We start from the raw sequence: 20,046 nt of genomic DNA, 5'->3' as shown, positions 1-20,046 counted from the left end.
GCTGAAATTAGGGAGAAGAGCAATTCAGGTTGAGAAAACAGGTAGACAAAACGCCAGCTACAAATACATCAATAGAGAACATGGCATGTTCAGAGAACTGTAAAATTCCAGTGAATATTAACACTGAAGCTGGAGGTTTTTCCATTTGCATGACTTCTTCTCCCTCTCAGTCACCCACTCAGTCTTTTATCAAAACCTTACTTTGCTCTACAACTCCACAGGAAGAAAAAGGCTTAATATAGCATATCACCGGTAATGTGTGTTGACCCAAGACCTATCAGGAGGAACAGAAGCTACTGTATGGAGAGGACGGTTGTTCACAGGTCTCTTGGACCCAGGGCCAAAATTGGAAGTAAAGTGTTAAAGATAGATGGATAGAGGAAACACCTCAAAAAAGCTTCTTACTAGAATGCACAGTAGTTGAACACAAGGCAGTACGGATGGTGCACAGCTCAGCAAGACCCCAGTAGACTACAGAGACCTTTTCATTTGAAACCATTCAAGAACATTAGACCCTTGATCAAGTTCTCTTTCAAGTGGAATGATACACTTTTTAAATTAGTTTGCCATTGCACAAGTAATAAGAAAATGCACTCTTGAGAAATGCATCCTATCATTACAGATAAGACCAAGTTCTTCCTTTAACAATTACCAATTCCTCTTCCTAATCCCCTTCCCCAGAGGCAAAGTCCTTTATCAGTTTCATTGGTATCCTTCCAAGTTGTTCTCTGTGCATTTACACATATCTAAAACGAACACATTTAGATGAAAGCTGTTAGTAATTTAAATCCAGTTATTGGAACATATATTTGAATGTTGGTTCATCTAGAATAAATGTTCAACCTAAAACTTTAAAGACAACAACATTTTTAAAAATAAAACAAAGTTTTAAAAAGTGAGTTTATATATGTTTTTTTAGTATCATCAAACTTGGTAGATTCTGAAAGAACTAATGATAAGATTTTTGTTTGTTACAAACAGACAAGTAAACAGAGACAAACGAGTCATACAGCAGTGATTATTCAGAGTAGCAGGAAACACTGGGAGGCCGCACAATGTATGGCCAAGAGTGTGAATGCCAAAGTCAGACTGCCCAGATTAGTACAGGCTCTGCCATTTACTAATGGTGAGACCTTGGGCAAACACTTAACTGCTCCGTGTCTGTTTCCTTATCTTTGAAAAGCGGATGATAATAGTGTCTACCTCACTAGGCTGTAATAAGAAATACATGCATTCATATGTGTAAACCACTTAAAACAGCATTTGGCCAAATACTGCACGATCTCACTTATATGTAGCATCTAAAAAAGCTGAGCTTACAGAAGTAGAGAGTGGAATGGTCGTTACCAGAAGCTAGGGGTTGGGAGTGAGGAGATGTTGGTCAAAGACCACAAAATTTTGGTTAGGAGGCATACATTCCAGAGCCCTATTGAACCATATGGTGACCATAGCTAATAACAATGTGTTGCATCCTAGAAAATTGCTAAGTGAGGAGATTTTCAGTATCCAAAAAAAGCATGTGAAGTAATACATATGTTAATTAGCTCAGTTTAGCCATTCCACAATGTATACATATTTCAAAACATCATGTTAAACATTTTTACATGGCAATTTAAAAAATAAATTTAAAAAACAAAACAAAACACCACCACCAACAACAACAAAACAGTGTCTGGTACAGTGTAACTCATCAAATAATGTTAGCCTCTTAGTGAGAGTGGTGGGGCAAGATGTTAAGTGTATCAGGATTTTCAAGAAAAGGCAATAGTCTTGGGATGGATAAGGTAGTGACTAATGATACATATTTTTTCTTTTTCTTTTTTTAGTTCAAAATTCAGCAGTAAAATTAAATATGTCAATAGCTTATCAGAACTCAGTGGGCTGATCCCAATGGATTGCATCCACATTCCAGAGAGCATCATCAAGTAAGTCCTGACGGTTTCAGAGATTTCTTAAGAAATAGTACTAGTTTGAGGCTGGGTGTGGTGGCTCATACCTGTAATCCTAGCACTCTGGGAGGCCAAGTGGAAGAATCAGTTGAGCCCAGGAGTTTGCCATCAGCCTGGACAACATAGCAAAACCCCGTTCCTACTAAAAATACAAAAATTAGCCAGGCATGGTGGCATTTGCCTGTAGTCCAGCTATTCAGGAGGCTGAGATAGGATGATCACCTGAGCCTGGGAAGTCAAGGCTGCAGTGAGCCGTGATAGTGCCACTGTACTCCAGCCTGGGCAATGGGAGTGAGACCTTGTATCCAAAAAAAAAAAAAAAAAAGTGTATGTTTGGAGAAGTGGGTTGGTAAAGAGGTCAGTTCTGGAACAGAGGGGAAATGGCATTATCTTATTTTTGAAACAATATTAAATATCCTCCAATAAATATAATTTTTTCCTATAATCTGTAGATAATTGTTGTGTTCTTTCAGATCCTCTTTCACATAATATTTTCCTGGGGTTATTTGATTATTGTTCATTTTTACCTTGAACTTTACTACCACTTTGGAAAAAGTAACAGCTACACTGGTTAACTGGTATACTGTCTCTACTGGTTAAGAGTATATCAGTTTCTTGTGTCTCCCACTCTGCACAGACACAAGATGGTCTTAGTATAGCTTGGATTTCTTTATTGTCTTATACAAAGTAATTTATCTGCATAACCCTAGGAAAATAGAAAGGAATAGCTCTCTGTTTCTTCTAAACCTTTTTTGTTTGTCCTGATTAAGTAGAGGGCATTTGCCCAGTGGTGCGTGAGGCGGTGAGGAATGGTTTTCTTGCTCAGTAGAGGGTAACGCAGTATCAGCGTCAGCATCCTGCTTGGGTACTGAAGGTCTCAGGATGATGCTACAAAAATTAGGATAAAATTTAACAAAATAAATACTTGGAGCTGGGATTGTAAAACAGGGATATGGGAGAATGAACACTTGTATCTGGTACATTGTTGCAAAGAACGGTTTTTTTCTGTGTGTCATGTTTTTTTGTGGTTTTTTTTTTTTTTTTTGGTCCACTGTATCTGAATCGTTAGCTCTTTTCATTTCATTTGAGTGGAGAGGGATTTAACCATTAGCTCAAAGAAAACAGCCAAGTGTCATTCATCTTCCTCCATAAAATGGACAGCAAAATGTACCTCTCATTTGGGATTCCAAAAGAGTCCTCTCACTTTAAAAAAGAAGTTAATTAATTAAAAAGGCCCAGCCTAGAAATTGGAAGGAAAGAATTCTCACGTAATGTGTGTCTATGATATGCCAAGCATAGCAGTACTCTATTTATATCATTTATTTGACTCCCATAGTAAACCCCTGTTTTACAGATGCAGGGGAGATAACTTAGTAAGAAGTTACTTAGGCACAGTGTAAGTAGGAACCAGGAAGAGATGGAACTGGAATTCAAATTCAAGTCAGCCTGGCACCAAAATTCCCATGTTCTTTTCTAGGAGATTCCTTTACCTCCCTTAGAGTATCCTTCAAAATTCAAAGCTCAGAAGTAGATGCATCGGGCATGAACACAGGATACTGACTGGGCTTCCAGTGGTCAGTTGGCTCACTGAATCAAACGGAGTGTTCATAAGATCCTAATGATGGCTTCAACCCTCATTAGCTTCATAGCGTTTCCACAACCAGCACACCTCATAGCTCTGGGCTGCTGCCTCTAAAAGGTGTACTCCATTTTCAAAACCCACTTCTACTCTTTAAATTTAAAAAGTATGGAGGCAGGGAGGGATGCCTCACACCTGTAATCTTAGTACTTTGGGCGTCTGAGGAGGGTGGATAGCTTGAGTTCAGGAGTTCAAGACCAGCCTGGGCAACATGGTGAGACCCTGTCTCTATGAAAAAAAAAACACAGAAATTAGCCGGGTGTGGTAGCATGCACCTGTAGTCCTAGCTACTCAGGAGATTAAAGTAGGAGGATTGCTTGAGCCTGGGAGGCGGAAATTGCAGTGAGCCAAGATCGCACCACTGCCCTCAAGCCTGGGTGACAGAGTGAGACCCTGTCTCCAAAAAGAAAAAAAAAAAAAAGGAAGAAGAAGAAGTATGGGAGTACTCACATTCGATAAGATGACAAGGACATTCTCCCTTCTAGTGGAATTGAGCATTGACCACTTTCCAAGTAAACACAGTAGCACTTCCATGGTGTGGCAGAGGCAATAGAATGAAAAGTGAATGGGCTTTAGAGACTTAGATTTGAACCTTCCCTCCAACCTCTCAATGTCTCTGAGACTTCAAGTCATCTGTTAAAATGATTAATTAATTAAAATATTCTGAGTCTCAGCTTCAGCATCTGTAAAGTAAGGAAGTAAGTTGCACTTCCTGGAATGGTCCTGAGGGTTGAATGCAAACGGTACACAAAACACTTTCAAAGCCTCCCAGCACAGAGTTTGCAATCCAGAATCTTATTTATCGTTATGCTTGTTGCTTTTAGAGACTGTCTGTCATAGGGCAAAGTTCAAGTGAGAAGTTAAGTATAGCCAGGACATTTTTTATTCATCTGCACACATCAGTTTTCAAGGGCTCCATTTGGGAGAAGTTGCTTCAGGAAGGGTTCTATTTGGAAAAATTTTTTTCTGGAGGAAGAAATTTACCACCATTCACATGCTGCCCACATGTCCGTGTGTTGTTTTCTGTAATTATCTCCTTGGGATGTCCTTTCTGCCACTTCTGTTACTGACCTTCATTGCCCCAATTTAATGTTATGCAAATTTCAAATGGATACAAGCCATGGCTCCTTTTTATCACTGAATAACATTCAAAGGATCTAATCTCAGCCACTCCCAAGACCAGTCCTCAGCTGAGATGGAGCCTGTCATCAAAGGGCTTAAATGAAAGAAAAACTTGCTCAACCTAGAACCAAATTTATAATCATTGATCACAGTTGATTCTCATTATTTGTGGCAGTTATGTTCTATAAAGTCACTGCAAACACTTACTTAGGGAAAACTGAAATCGTGTTCCAAGGGAAAATACAGGGTGTTTGGTTCCTGCAAGCCCCTGGTCACAATGTTTTCATCAATCAGTCAATCATTCAATCAATATATAAACTTGTTTTATGTGTGTTTCTGTTTAAACGAACCTTACTTAGTATACATTGTTGATTTAGAACATTGAACTCATGGCCAACAGTATTGTAACTTGTGCATAAACGAAGCTTATCTAACACACATATTTTCTTCATAAGGCACATCACAGCCTTCCTGCACTTGGGAATACTAGACAGTATTTCAGCACTATGCTTGGAAGCCAATTTGAACAGCAAAATCACCAAGGAAAAATACAAAAATGAGGAAAAAAAAGCACTAAATAGGTTGTGAAAAGGACAGTTGTTTACAGTATGAAACAAGAAGACAGAGGCTCACACATTGCCAGGTGGCAACATGAACATTGGGCAACTCAAATTTTTCAGCACTCTGCACATGTCCACAAGTGACCCAAAAAGTACCTTGTATTGATTTCGTGGTTATAAATACATGTTAGTAAATAGGCAAATTTACAAATATGGAATCTGCAAATAATGAGGATTGACTGCATATATTTATCAATTATAAACATTGATTGTTATCTAATGAAAATAAGATGTCTCCCAAATGCCAATTTTATTATTACCGTCAGACATCACCTAATGACAGAGACATGTTCCAAGATGTGCGTCTTTAGATGCTTTCGTCATTGTGCAGATATCATAGAGTGAACTTATACAAACCTAGATGGCAGAGCCCCCTACACCACCCAGGCTATCTGCTATAACCTGTTGCTCCTAGGCTCCACACCTGCACAGCGTGTTACTGTACTGAATACTGCAGGCAGCTGTAACACAGTGGTAAGTATTCGTGTATCTAAACATAGATAAGATACTGTCAAATTATGGTATTCTAATTTATGGAACCACTACCATATAGGCGGTCCATCGCTGACCCCAATGACGTTACCTAGTGCATGACTGTATCTGGATAGGCGTTTTCTCTCATGATTTGACTGTCGTTTAAATCATTTACTTGTCGTTTATTCCATCTGCTCATTTTCCTTATGGCACTCGTTTTTTATTTCGTAAGGTACGATGAAGAGAGATCTTATAAGAGAAGTGTGAGGTAAAATCTCCTGATCTCCTATTCACGCTGGATCCTGTGTGTGTACATCAGTGTCTTACTTGTGGGTGACCTCAACAAGCTACCAGAGCGAGAGGTCACTGTATCAGTCTTTTGTATGCCATTTCCAGTCTTTGTCCTGTGTGTAAAGCTGTTGAGGTCAACCTGATTTGCAACTGAAACCTACTAAACCAGATACATCCCTGACTTGGCCCAGGCTGCAAGCTCATTTGAACTGTACCCACCAGACTGACGTGGATGTTTTCAGCTCTTATTCAGCCAGCATGTTTCTGATCCCTTTGCAACTTACACCTACCATGTATGAAGGAATTTGCAAAGTAAATGTACATAAACACTGAATGGGAGGAAATGACGGTATATTTAATGGAAGGAGTGCGTCTCAGGACTCCAGAAGACAGTTTTGAAAAGCACATATGCACCACTTTTGTTTGGCTCTGCTTTGCTGAGTGTCTCATGCTCTGCTTGCTTCTTTTTTGTTTCTTTTCCGCACCAATAATTTTTGCTCCTGCAGACTGGATGAAGAACTGAGGGAAGCTTCAGAAGCAGCTAAGTAAGACTTGGTTTTCATTTAGTGGCTGGCGTGATGTTGGCTTGCATTTCAGAACTGAATTGGGAAAATCTGCATGCCTGGTGTTTTATTCCTGCTTCCTGATAATAATGCACTTTAGAAATTCTCTTTCTCCGATGATAGATGTAATCTCTATTATTCTTACTAGTCTATTTTTCCCCATGATCTTGGTTATATTGAGGAATGCATTTGTCACTATAGTTGTTGTTTTTTAATGTACACGCAATTCTAGGCACCACAACAAAGGAGCACATCACAGGCACTGCGACGTATAGTGTGACATCGAGATGATCATTAGGTTTTCAGGCAACAGAACCTCACTAATTCATACCAATGGGGAGGAATAATAGCACATCGAAATTTGGAAGATTTTTGTAGAATCGATTTCATGGCCTTCTATGAGTTAAAACAACACCTTACTTAATGACTTTGGAAATATTGCTTAACTAACAACCTCTGAGCTATTTTGATGAATAGAAAAACAAAAGTCATTGCCCACTAATGTTAAAGTATGATTCTCAAAAAGGCAAAATTATAACTCTCATGCAAATATAAAATGAACACATGCCAATGATTTTATTCAACTAATTATTTCATGCAGGAACCACTAAGGTGTTAAAGCCAGTTCAAAGAACATTTGAGCAGCTAGATATCTATAGATAATTTACAGAGGAGTATTTGGATAAGATTGTTGGGTTAGATACAAAACTGATTAATAAACAACAGGGCAATAAACTGTAATATTGAGGTTGTCTTTTCCACTGGACAGAAATTATTTGCATCTCTGCTGGACAAAAACTACAAGTTAACCTCTGCCCCTATTGAGTTGTAAAATAGCCCAACCAATAGAAAGTCAGCCCCCTGTAATCCCAGCACTTTGGGAGGCCGAGATGGGCGGATCACAAGGTCAGGAGATCGAGACCATCCTGGCCAACATGGTGAAACCCTGTCTCTACTAAAAATACAAAAATTAGCTGGGCGTGGTGGCACGCACCTGTAGTCCCAGCTACTCAGGAGGCTGAGGCAGGAGAATCACTTGAACTTGGGAGGTGGAGGTTGCAGTGAGCCGAGATCTTGCCACTGCACTCCAGCCTGGGGACAGAGTGAGACTCCATCTCAAAAAAAAATAAAATCCAGTTATTCTCTTTTCTCGTTTCCAAGTTACAAAGACATTTTCTGATAATACATGTTAGATATAACCAAATACTATTTGAAAAGTCTGCTGTATTAAGCACATTTTCTTCCCCATTTTAAATGTTGCTTACGCTGTTTATTTTTATAACCAGCTCCCATTTTAATAGACATTGCAAAAGCAGAAGGCCTGGACAATGTCCCAACAGCTATAAATTCTGAATAAATAATATCTAACTAATAGACATTTTCTTCATAGTTGTAAATGCCAATTCCTCATTAAAACAATCAATTTAGACATTTTTCCCCTATGGTACATTTTTATTGTAAGTAACCTATACGATTATTTGCTTGTAGTGTGCCAATCTTTTGTGTTAAAAAATTAAAGGATAGGTTTTTGCTTTAGAAAGTTTAGCATTAGTGGAGTTTACTCTTATAATATTCTGATCTTCTCATTTTCTTTCAAGATAACTGACACCCAGTTAGACTAAAGAAACTCAAAACTGTGTAATTTTTTTATTCTAAAAAAAACTTCTTAGTCTTGATCCCAACTGTTACAAATAAGAAGTTGTTAAGTAAGGAAAATATTAGTAATCAAGGAACTGAGTGTTGGTGTAACATTCCTTTAGCATTTATCTGCACTCAAACTGCTTTGTGTCATGAGATTTCCTAGAGTAAGAACTCTCTGTGAGTTTTTCTTTCAGATTTATTTTTTCAGGATGATAACATATTTATGAAATTAAAGTGCTATTTTCAAGACAAAGATGGGGGGAGAGAACATCAATGATTTTTCAGACAAACCTATCATAAAGTCATATTGTCATGTTTCTTTCATTATTACTATGAAATCTTGCTTCTTTTAATAGATTTTTTTCCCTTTATATTTATACTATTTCTGCTTAGCTGCCACAGTCAAATGATTATTGTTTTTGGATAGTTTTGTAGCTTTCTCTTTTTTCTCTCACATCCACTATTTTGTTCTCTTCCTTACCCCTACCAACCCTCTCCCGACGTGTTTAAATAGCTCAGATGGTCCTGAGACATTTTAATCTCCCTCCTAAAGGAAGCACTATGCTCATGCCTAGTACATAGTAGATGCTCAGTAAATTTATGCTGCATAAATTAATGAATTTGCATCAGAGTCAGTTCATTGCTGTTGAGCAGTGGGTTCTCAAACTTTATTGTGCATTACAATGACCTGGAGCACATGGTAAAACAGAAAATCCCGTGTCTCACTCCCAAAGTTTCTGATTCACCAGCTCCAGAGTGGAGCCTAAAAAGCTGCACTTCTGGCCAGGTGAGGTTGCTCGTCCCTGTAACCCCAGGACTTTGGGAGGCTGAGAGGGGAGGATTGCTTGAGGCCAGGAGTTAGAGACCAGCCTGGGCAACATAGCAGGACCCCATCTCTACAAACAAAATTTTTTTAATTAGCCAGGTATAGTGATATGTGCCTGCAGTCGCAGCTACATGGGAGGCTGAGGTGGGAGGATCCACTGAGCCCTGGAATTCAAGGTTGCAGTAAGCTAATTGATCTTACCAGTACACTCCAGCCGGGGCAACAGAGTGAGACCCTGTCTCGAGGAAAAAAAGTCTGCATTTCTAACAAGTTCCCAGTGCTGCTGCTGCTGCTGCTGGTCTCAGGACCCAGCATTGAGAACCACTGCTTAAAAGTCAAGGGCCAAATAAAAATAATCTGATTTGTTTTAGAAGTGTATGCTCTTGCTTTGGATTCAGCGGGTAAGCCATCTGCCTGAAGAATCCTCCCTCTAGGATCTTTTGATCCTATCTTTTTGATGGTAACATCACATGTATGAGAAATTGAAATATATTTGCACATTTGAAAATGTGCACAGAGAAAGAATTCTCCTCTGTTGACCCCGGTGATTGGAATGCCTTACAATCCCACCATCTCGGCTACCAGCAACATTTTTTCAACTACCTTTTAGCCTCTGAAGTAGCCCCTGAATTCTAGGAGAGACTCTATGATAAACATGATCACTGCAGATCTAGTGCTAGAAGCCAGATATACCCAGGTTCTTCCTGTTGACTGATGTGCCTGACTTTCCACATGACTTGTTCAGAAAGCTGCTGGTTGGGTCTAACCAAAGGCAAACGTACACTTGGTCAGGCAACAAAACCTATCTGTCCACTGTTTTGCTTTACGCCCACTAGTGTTTCCCAACATTCTCCCTCTCCCCTCACACACACACACACACACACTCTCAAACTGCACCCCAACTCTAATTGATTTCAGAAGGTGATTTGCTCAACCGGCCTTATCTTTTCTTTAAAACCTTACCTCTATACAGGAAAGAAAGTATTACACTTCTGAAGGATAAATAGTATACATAGAACCATTCTTATTTCAAAACTTGGGAAGCATCCTTGTGTTGCCTTTGGAGTGACAGTATTAAAGGGTTTGCAAATTGCTGTTTTCCTTGGGAGGATTACTTGAAATTAAAAAGCAGAAAAGCTGAGTTTGGAAGATTGCCCTTTCTTGATTCCATTCCAGCTTTGCTTTTTTTTTTTTTTTAGCACACTGTCAACACTTACTTGACTGTCCTTGCTCACTGGAATTGCCAAATATTCCCTATGAAAATATCAGACCACCAGCAAGAAGGGTAGGGAGGAAGGAAGGTTGCTATCTCACCTGGGGAGATAGCCTCCTGTCGTTTTCAACCAAACACCTGACCTTCATCATGGATCCTCTTATGTGCAAACAGATAAATTAGCTTGTGAAATTATATTACAAAGAGGACAGCTGCACTTAAAAAGGATCATAGAAGCTCTTTAAATAGTGTTTGTTTGTCAATAATAAAATATTTATGGGAGTCCGGGCACGGTGGCTCATGCCTGTAATCCCAGCACTTTGGGAGGCCAAGGCAGGAGGATTGCTTGAGTCCAGGAGTTTGAGACCAGCGTGGGGCAACATGGCAAAACCCTACCCCTCCCAAAAATATGAAAATTAGCCGGGCATGGAGGCCTGCAGCTGTAGTCCCAGCTACTTGGGTGGCTGAGGCAGGAGAATCGCTTGAACCTGGGAGGCAGAGGTTACAGTGAGCTGAGATAGCGCCATTGCACTTCAGCCTAGGTGACAGAGCAAGACTCTGTCTCAAAAAAATAAAATATATGGGAGGGGTATAAAAGTTAAGGCATAATGAGTATTCATCAAGAATTAATAGAAAGCAAATTTGAAATTTGCTAACAGAGAAATCACACCAGTATGAAATATCAAAAACAGCTAATATTATACCAAAAAACATAAATTCCATAAAAATACTTTTATTTATTATTTTATAAGGTTACATTTGTTTTCTGGGCATACTCAGTTGAGGTAAATGGTAGGATCCATTTGTATCACCTGGACACAGCTCAGCTGTCTAGAGTGGTAAGTGTCCTGTTATTTCTGTAACAACAAGGAGGAGAGCTGACGTTGACATTTTTTCTTTCAGTGTATTGGGAACTCCTCATTCTCGTGAAAACTGAAAATTAACTGTGTTCATGGGTGAATAAAATGAGGCTGCTTGAGAGGGATTTTCCTCTGTGTGTAAAGTATTTTATTATTTGGGGTACCAACACAATTTTGTAATATGTCCCCTGAATAAGACGAATTGAAAAGGCAGGGAAAAATGAGGACAGAAGAGACCACTGGAGGTATTTGGAGTTTTTAATCTTTGCTTTGTGTTTTTATATCATGGGCAATCACTTGTATTTCAAAACCGATGGTAAGGGTTACAGCTTAATCTCATCATCTGTTCAGGTATGGATCGGTTCAGTATTAGTAATGGGATCACATTAAACAGTTTCAAATGCCTCGGATCTGTTGTGCTTTCACAGTGGTGACAGTGGGGAAATACTGACTGCTTCCTATTTTTTCCTTGCACTCAGAACTAGCTGCCTTTACAATGATCCAGAAATGTCTTCTATGGAGAAGGAGTAAGAATTCACCATCAATAGCAGCTATGTGGTTACTTGTAGTGTTGTATGGCTGGGCTCTGAAAGAAAACACACTGAGGACTGGGTAAACCCTGTTTAGATGTTCAGCTTTCCTGTGCTCCATTCCTGAAATCAGAAACTTGAAGCAAATTTGCCAGCTTCACACCATTTCATTCACAATCACACCTTAAATTTCTAAAGGACAACCTATGGACATGGCATTCTATTTTTCCAATCCAAAAATGAGAAGAAAATGATTAGGACCAGATGTAAGAACATTTGGGCAAGAGGAATGCAGTTCTGCTTTCTGAATGACATCATCTCTATTTTAATTAGTGGAAGTTGGAACTTCCATTTAATACTTTGGTGGATGGAGAGAAAATGTGCTTGTTTTGCAACGTCCAGGAGGAATTTGAGCCTGGATGAGACTGTAGGAATGATCTATTTGGAGGATTACCATCCTGTGAGAAGTAGAAATTGGATGTGTAGTGAGTTCTTACCACGTTCCAGACTGTAAAAAGCTTCACACGCAGTGTCTGATTTTAATCCTCAGAATAGGTTTATGAGGTGCATTTCACAGATGAGGAAAGAGAGGCATAGAGAGATGATCTGACCAGTCCACTGTTTTACAGCTGTAAAAATGGCCTGGAGCTGGAATTTGGACCTTGGCAGTATAGCTCCAGGACCAATGGTTTTTAAATCAGAAAGAGGTGATCTTAATGCTAGATGGGGTGTACCACCTCCGATTTAATGAAAGACAAAACTACTCACCTAAGAGAACAGAGTGAATTAGTGGCCAAGTCAGTTTCAGGGAATAAACTGTGGTCACCAACAAACTTTCGGAGAGAACTTGGTCATCCACAGGGAGCTTCTAATTTGGTTTGAGTTGTGGAGATTTAACCTTGTCCCTGTTCCTAGGAATCAGGAAGCAGAGGGAAAAATCAATTTTAAATGTGGCTCATCTCTATTGCCACTTTTTGCTGTCTTTGGACCTCCTTTCCGTTGAAGTCCAAAAGGAAGCTGGAAAATTAGGGTGAAATAGCTCCACATTTGCCATGTTGACCTTGCAGCTTAAAGGAAGTTTAGGCACAAAAACTCCAGAGACAGTCCCAACTGAAAAAGTGCACAAAGAACAAAGACTGGGCCAATTCTGGATGCATGCCTATGAGTTAGCCCTGCTCTGCAAGGAACATTTATTTTTTCTAAATAAAAATTTTAAAAAAGAACAAAGACTATAGAGAGACTTTTGAAATCACACAGCTATTTTTCCAAAGGTCACTGTTGTGATGAAGTTGTTGATGAAGACAACAACTGCTTCAAGGAAATTGGCACATGAAATTCTGCAAAGCAGTAATACCTCAATTCCCCAGCCCACGATAATTCTTTTTGCAACTATTTCTTCCCTCAGCAAAACAGCACCCCCTTGAGCAGTTAACAGAGCCCACAGTTAACAAGCAGCGTAGAGGGCACATGTGGAAGCCCAGCCAATGGCTGGCCCATTGCTGCTACATCTTAGGGCTTACCCACTTCTTTGCTTGCCTTGTCTGTCTTGCTCCTTATTCCTTTGTAGGGCTGTTTTGGTTGGGAAGAGGGCAAGCGTTGCTTCCTGTCTGGGTTCATTCCAGGGCCGGGCATGGAGGAGGGAGGGATACTACAAATTGTTATTGTTACTTCCCACTTTTTAGAAGAACACATTCTTCTCAAGGCTTCCCTTTCTTCAGCCCTCTCTTTCCTGAGCCCTTAAGAGGCACATGATCACAGTGTGGATGATGAGATTGGGATAAGGGTCAAGAGTAGCCAAGAATTTTGTGGGTTTTTTTTTCTGACTTCCAGTCCTGGATTTCTGGCTTTCTTTGGTATTAGAATGAGGGCTTCATTTACTTCTGGCTCCTTTACACTGTAGGCCATCAAGGACAGAGGAGCATTCTGTGTGGAAGCATTTTACACCTTCCAGAGCTAGTGTTGAACGAATACACTGCAGAATGGGCAAGGGTTCTTCCAGTGGGCTCGATCAGTCCAAGAATAAGATGGAGTGTGTGCTGTTACCATAGTGGTCTCTCATTTTCCTCAGAGACAGAAGAGAAGGTTATGCCCATTTTCTTCTTCTTACATAAAATGCAAATATTTTTATTCATCATTAAACAATATTGTCAGACAGTTTGTAAGGAACCTCATTTAATACATGTTAGACACAAAAATGGCCTATTGTAAAATTATCAGAAGGTTGCTCTGTCTCAGGAAAAAAGTTGCCTATAGAAAACTAAGCCCATTTGCCCAAAGATTAAGAATATTCAATTCTGATTAAAAGTATTTTTTTCCCAAAAAGGATACTTTTTATTTCTTTCTTTATTTTTAAATAGCCCTGGGTGCTTGTCTCCTTCCCTTTTAGGTTTGGATTTTATGAATTCCTTCATGTTCCAAAACTTGCAACATGCCTTTTTATATTTTTATATATTTGTTTAAAGTACCATGATCAAGGGTGGCTCTATTTGAGGAAGCTTAAATTAGCATCATTGTTAACAGCTTTGTTAACTCCACAACATTGCTGTTCTCTCAAATATTAACCTTCCAAGTGGTTTCCTGTATTTACTTACAAGAAAATCGTTCGCTTTTGACTATTTCATTTCATAAACTGGGTAAACAGGTTCCAGTCTTTTAGCTTTTGGGTTAACAAAAGCTGAAGGGATGAATTAAATCCTAGAAGATTTACAAAAAAGTCAGTACGAGAAATAATTGAGACGGGCATCCTGGTGTAAGTGTTAGCTCAGGGGCCTGATGGTGAAACAAGGTGACCATGTTCTTTTAAGCTTCCAAGACTGTTTCAAATATTCTGACTCACTCTCGCAGTTTTTAGACAATGTGCCTCAAATTTTGGTTGAGTAAATATTCTCTTGGTCTATGGGAGAAAGTCAACCAACACCGTGAGAGAAAAAATCAAATTTCCAGTCACCAAATCAAACTTACTGCAGATTTCTGGGAAGAGGAAGGACATTTTAAAAGCAAAAACAAGACTTTTTTTTAATGACCTGTTTAGTAAACGTATGTAAAAGAAAAAGATCTCAGGGTCACAGTGGATAAAAAGAGGATACCTCTAAAGTAAACTCTGCAGGTAAGAAAACAAGTCAGAGGGCCTAAAAACTAGAAATATTCATGATGATTTGGCTTCCTAAAGGAAACACGATTGTTGCAAGTAGGCTAATAAAGCAAAGAGCTATTTTCTCATTTCAAAAAAACACTGAGGGCCGGGCGCAGTGGCTCACGCCTGTAATCCCAGCACTCTGGGAGGCCGAGGCAGGCGAATCATGAGGTCAAGAGATCGAGATCATCCTGGCCAACATGGTGAAACCCCGTGTCACTAAAAATACAAAAAATTAGCTGGGTTTGGTGGCGTCCACCTGTAGTCCCAGCACTCAGGAGGCTGAGGCAGGAGAATTGCTTGAACCCAGGAGGCGGAGGTTGTAGTAAGCCAAGATCATACCACTGAACTCCAGCCTAGCAACAGAGCAAGACTCCATCTCAAAAAAAACACAAAACACAAAACAACAACAAAAAAAACCACTGAGGTACTATTGCTGCTAGTAATAATAGACATTATGATATGTTCACTATGTACAATTGAAAATGCCTTAGGCTTATTCTTTAGCAAGCTATGAGAGAGGTATGACTGTTCCATTTTACAGATACAGAAATGGGAACTTAGAGAAGGTAGGTGACTTGGCCAAGTCGCCACTGCTAATAAGTGATGGAATTGCTGACTATATTTCAAAGGAAAGATACTTTACTACTGTAAACTGGATGGGCAGGCAGTGTGAGTTACCAGTGGCTTTATCTGCAAAACTTCTAGAATGAACACTGCTCAGCTGCTGCAAATTCCACAAGTAAAGCACAGTAACCTTTGCAACATGCAAGTTTATGGCTCAGGGGCAGAGATAAGCAAAATCCACAGATACGTGTCAAATCACCCATTTCAAACTAATAATTTCTCTTATCACAACTGAAATTCTTCCTCTATTTACTGGCTTTTGGTTTTCTTCCTCTTGCGTGGATGTGGTAGGAAGTTGTGCTATGTTCACTAAGAGGCAGAAGAAAAACATGTGATTCAAGTAAGTTTTAGGCTTACTCCTCAGATATTTGGGAACCCATTTGACCTTCTGAAAAACAAGCTTTTCTTTAGTTATAAACATCCATCTCAGTAAGGTAGGCTGACCTCTTTCAGTCAAATCCTTTGGCTCCTAGAAAATGTTTGGTGTTATTTTATTGTTTACCATTTCTTACTATTTAGTGCTTGTCAGACATTACTTACTTGAGGCAGAACATTTGTTTGCTTCACAAGGAAAGGTCATTTATTAAAAATAAATAAAATTGCATGATTTCCAGAATACACTAATGCTCCTTATCTTAATTGACTTTGGGAATGAGCCTTTACATGAGTTTTTTTACCTCCCTGGATCATTTTGAAAAGGTGTAAAATGCTTCCAGAAACAATTTTGTAAAACTAAACAGATTTCACAAGTTAGAGAAAAGCCTGACAAGAGGAGGATTGGGTTTTACCAGATTTTTCTATTATAGGAAACTTGCATGATTTAAAATATTTTCAGTATGTCCTTTGAGGAAAAAAGCAAACACAGTGCTACCCAAATCATTACTAAATGTTTCTCATTTGGGTTCCATGTTTCTCTCTCTTTTTCTTTTCTTCACAGTATTGACTTGAAGCTGAAAGAAAAGCCCTAGTTGGCCACGCTGGAAGAAGAGGATGCTTTTCTGGTTCATGGTTCTGTTGAAACTTATCTACCTGAAAGAGACAGGGCTGATGTTACCTTTTTCCACGTTGCACTACCTGGTGCCATTCTAAATTTCTAAGGGGAAAAATAGGAAGAAAGTTTGTTTACTCTTAACGTATTTTATGAAATTGTGTGTACTTTCCTATTTTGCCAATTATGTGCCTCAAAGATTTTAGATGAGCCTTAGCAAGAAAGTACGACCTTCCATTTCAATACTTCGTTGACACAGTGGGGTGATATTTTGTCCCTTACACAGGTGTTTACCAGTAAGATACCTTTAATCCACTGTTAAATATTAGTGAATTTGTTTCCATAGATTAGCTGGATTACCCTTTGGTGATTGCATTAGGTTTAAAGGACACAGGGCTCAACTCCCAGGAAAGTTACCCCTATGTGACTCCACCTTTAAAATCCTAAGCCTGACTAGGACAGCCATAAACCACACAAGGTATAAAACCATCATCAGCTAAGTGCCCACTTTGTTCTTGTTTACCAGAATCTCCTTTAACTTCTCAAAGGGAAGCCGGGCTTTCTAATCCACATCAACTTTATTTTAGTTGTCAGATTGGTCATTACATTTTATGTAAATTGGTCTTTTAACAGATCATTTTTCTGATGAATGTTGGTGACCTCCACATTGCGAAATTTAAGAATGAGCGTTGCAAGTTTGGTAGCTCTCTGAGCTTCAGGCCATAAACTCAGCTCAAGATGTTACCTTATAAGTGCCAAGAGCTCAAGTGCAAGGTGGCCTACTCAAAAATCATTTGGTAGCATTCAGTTATCCATGAATTCTTCTCTGCATGCATTATAAAAAGTGATCTGCTTTAAAACACTATAATCTGATCACAGGCTTAAAATTAAATATGAGTATGTACTTTCATGTACAAAATATTTCCTTTATAGTCTTCATATGCCCTCTAAAATGCCGACAAGATTTCAAGTCTGTAGGCCTCTAGCGGGGTGGGGTGGCAAACCACAGCTAACTCTAGCTCACCACTGCAAGCTCAGAATGGCTTTTATATTTTGGGTTGGAAAAAAATTTTTTGAATATTTCATGACACATGAAAATTATTCAAATGTTAGTACCCATAAATAAAGTGTTACTGAAACACAGCCACGCAAACTTGTTTTTGTGCTGTCTACAGCTACTTTCACACTACAACTGCAGAGCTGAGCAGTTCAACAGACCGTATGTCCCACAATGCCTAAAACATAGAGTATGTTTACAGAAAAACTTTGCTGACCCCTGCTCTAGCAAACGCATCCTTTCCTAGTCCACCCCAATTCGTATTTAGTTTCCCTAACAGAACGGACAAAGGAGGCTGCAAACTAATTTATTTTTGTCAAAAATAAATGTTTTGACATCCACAGACAGTAAAATAGAAGAAATAGCCTGCTGAAAAAGATGAGGAGCCCTAGCCACAAAATCACTGCTTAGGTTGCAATTGTCAAAAATGAAGCCTTCTTAGAAGCACTTCTTTAGTATTTACAGGTGTTGGCTGAAGTCCGCACCTCACTCTGGGAACCATTCTTAGTCTCCAGTGTCTCCTATTACAAAGAAGCTGGCGGAAATGAAAATGAAGGGGAGAGAGGGGTTCCCCCCTAGTCTCTTGGTGGAAAATTCACTGGGGAGAGCTGTCCAGGATACTTGGAGCTCTTGGTAGAAGGAGCCTGTAACTGCTTTGAAGTAGACGTCATTGCACAGGTGACTGAGTTTCTCTGACCTCATTGCTTCATGTCTGTCTCCTCCTGTCCTCCTGCATGTGCCCCCACACACACAAGTCGGCCCTCTTTCCTCCATAAGCCTCCATCATTTTCTCTTTTCTCCTCTTGATTGAGATACAAAAGCGAGTATCTTGTTGAATTGTATGTTCTATTGGATCTCCTCCCTCATAACACCTGGCTTGTTGGACAGAAAAACCCTACAGCCCACCCTCTCCCATAGCCCCTTCTCCACTTTTGAAAGCCCAAATTACGCCTCTCCCAGAACACAGTGTTGACATAAACACAGTTACCCAATATTCCTGTTTGTTCACCTATTTGCTACTTTCACTCAGTAGCATCCCATTTTGTAAAATGAATTGCATGGTCACCCTGTCACAGGAAGTAATGAAGAATCCAGTGTTCAGTGTAGTGGTGCAAACCTGAGGGCGTAGAGCTGTTCATAGAGGGCTCTTGTTATAGCCAAACAGACACAGTGACAATCTCACCATTTTTATATATATATATGTATTTTTAACTTGTCCAGCTCATCTATGGAAAACTACTCAGGTGGTATGCTGTTTGAAGCCTCATCTTCCTGTATGAAAATTGTGGGCATTTATCCCAATGATTTTGTTGCAGCGGTTCTGTGGTCTGCATAACCACTCTGATATTTAGGTATCTGCTATTTTATTATCTTAAAAAGACAATGTAATTGCATGTGCTAGAGAAAAGCTACCATGTAAATTCACCCCAAGTAAATAGAATCCTAGATGAATCCTAGAAAAATGATCCCTAAGCAGATAGGTAGACAGAGGTAAACATTCACCGGATTCAGCTCTCTAGCTCTTGCATTCTGAGCATTCTTGCTTTGGTTCTGACTTGTAGGAACTGCTTTACATTTCCCCTATAGATCTGGAGTTTAAGGGAACCAAGGGGTCACTGGGGCAAAAGCATTGTTTCTCAAAGCTCCTTGATTAAGAGAACAGAAATCTGCACAGAAGATACTGTCAAGGAGTGAGAAAATTTGTTTGAGGGCAGTAGCTCAGTGTGGAAGAAAATCCTGAAGCTTCTGTTGAAACCGTACAATGTTCTGTGGGGTTACTCTCTCTAAGGCATTCTCTGAGGTGTGTGAGGAAGTCACTACTCCTAGCCTTTGTTCAGATATAATTTTAAATATTCAGTTATGGTACTATGTTTGCAACTCTCATCTTGTCACGATGCCTCAGTAGTTTGTTCCCTTAGAAACATTTAGATGTGCACAAATTAATCTTTTATATATCTAAAGGTTTTTCTATCATGTATTGGATTGCTCAGAATAAAGTATCTATTAGACTTATGTTTTGGTAAATAAATTCTCCCTGATGTAGATTAATATAAAATCTGTAATGACATAATATATCTATATAGCCTTGCTGTATAATTCAGAAATAAAAATGGATTCTGCATGTTATGGTTTTCTTTCTTTGAATCAGCAAGAATCTTTCTCTGGTTTCACTTTGCAGCAATTTTATCTGGACAGCAGTCTAGCTTGGCACTTGGTACTGGAGAACGGTGTACGTTTTGGCTTTTCTGGACACCCAAACTTTATTCTCTCTTCATTTTTGCCTTTCCTGTCTCAGAGTTCAATACGCCAAGCTTTCAAACTGTGTTGTTTACTCTTTGGATAAGCGATTTCTTACTTTGGAAACATCTCCATGTTTCATGGTTACTTGATTTTTGTCTTTTCCTCTCTCTGCTCCTTGCCTTTTCATGGCATATATTTATTTTTAAATTAAAATATATTAAATATCATTTTATTTTTAGTTGGGGTTTTTCCCCCCATTTTCACAACCTTTA

General features: G+C 39.2%; 1 protein-coding gene across 7 annotated transcripts in view; it reads left to right on the top strand.

The window, feature by feature from the left end:
- Positions 1-19,655, top strand: part of PRUNE2 (prune homolog 2) — a 293,604-nt gene extending 273,949 nt beyond the window's left edge. For 3 of the 7 annotated variants that reach the window (XR_003115889.1, XM_025358685.1, XM_025358684.1), the window contains 2 exons: positions 1,827-1,925; positions 16,426-19,655. Coding sequence is in view for 6 of the 7 variants with exons in the window: in XM_025358685.1 (XP_025214470.1) it covers positions 1,827-1,925; positions 16,426-16,456 (130 nt within the window). In the remaining variant the exon portion in view is untranslated. Of the gene's footprint in view, positions 1-1,826; positions 1,926-6,036; positions 6,073-6,601; positions 6,641-11,677; positions 11,726-16,425 lie in introns of all 7 variants that reach the window. The other 4 variants (XM_025358682.1, XM_025358686.1, XM_025358681.1 and 1 more) reach the window with 3 other exon arrangements.
- Positions 19,656-20,046: the final 391 nt, after the last annotated feature.

Source organism: Theropithecus gelada, chromosome 15 (assembly GCF_003255815.1).
Source record: "Theropithecus gelada isolate Dixy chromosome 15, Tgel_1.0, whole genome shotgun sequence".
Classification (NCBI taxonomy): domain Eukaryota; kingdom Metazoa; phylum Chordata; class Mammalia; order Primates; family Cercopithecidae; genus Theropithecus; species Theropithecus gelada.
This window is presented reverse-complemented; position numbering and strand designations above follow the sequence as displayed.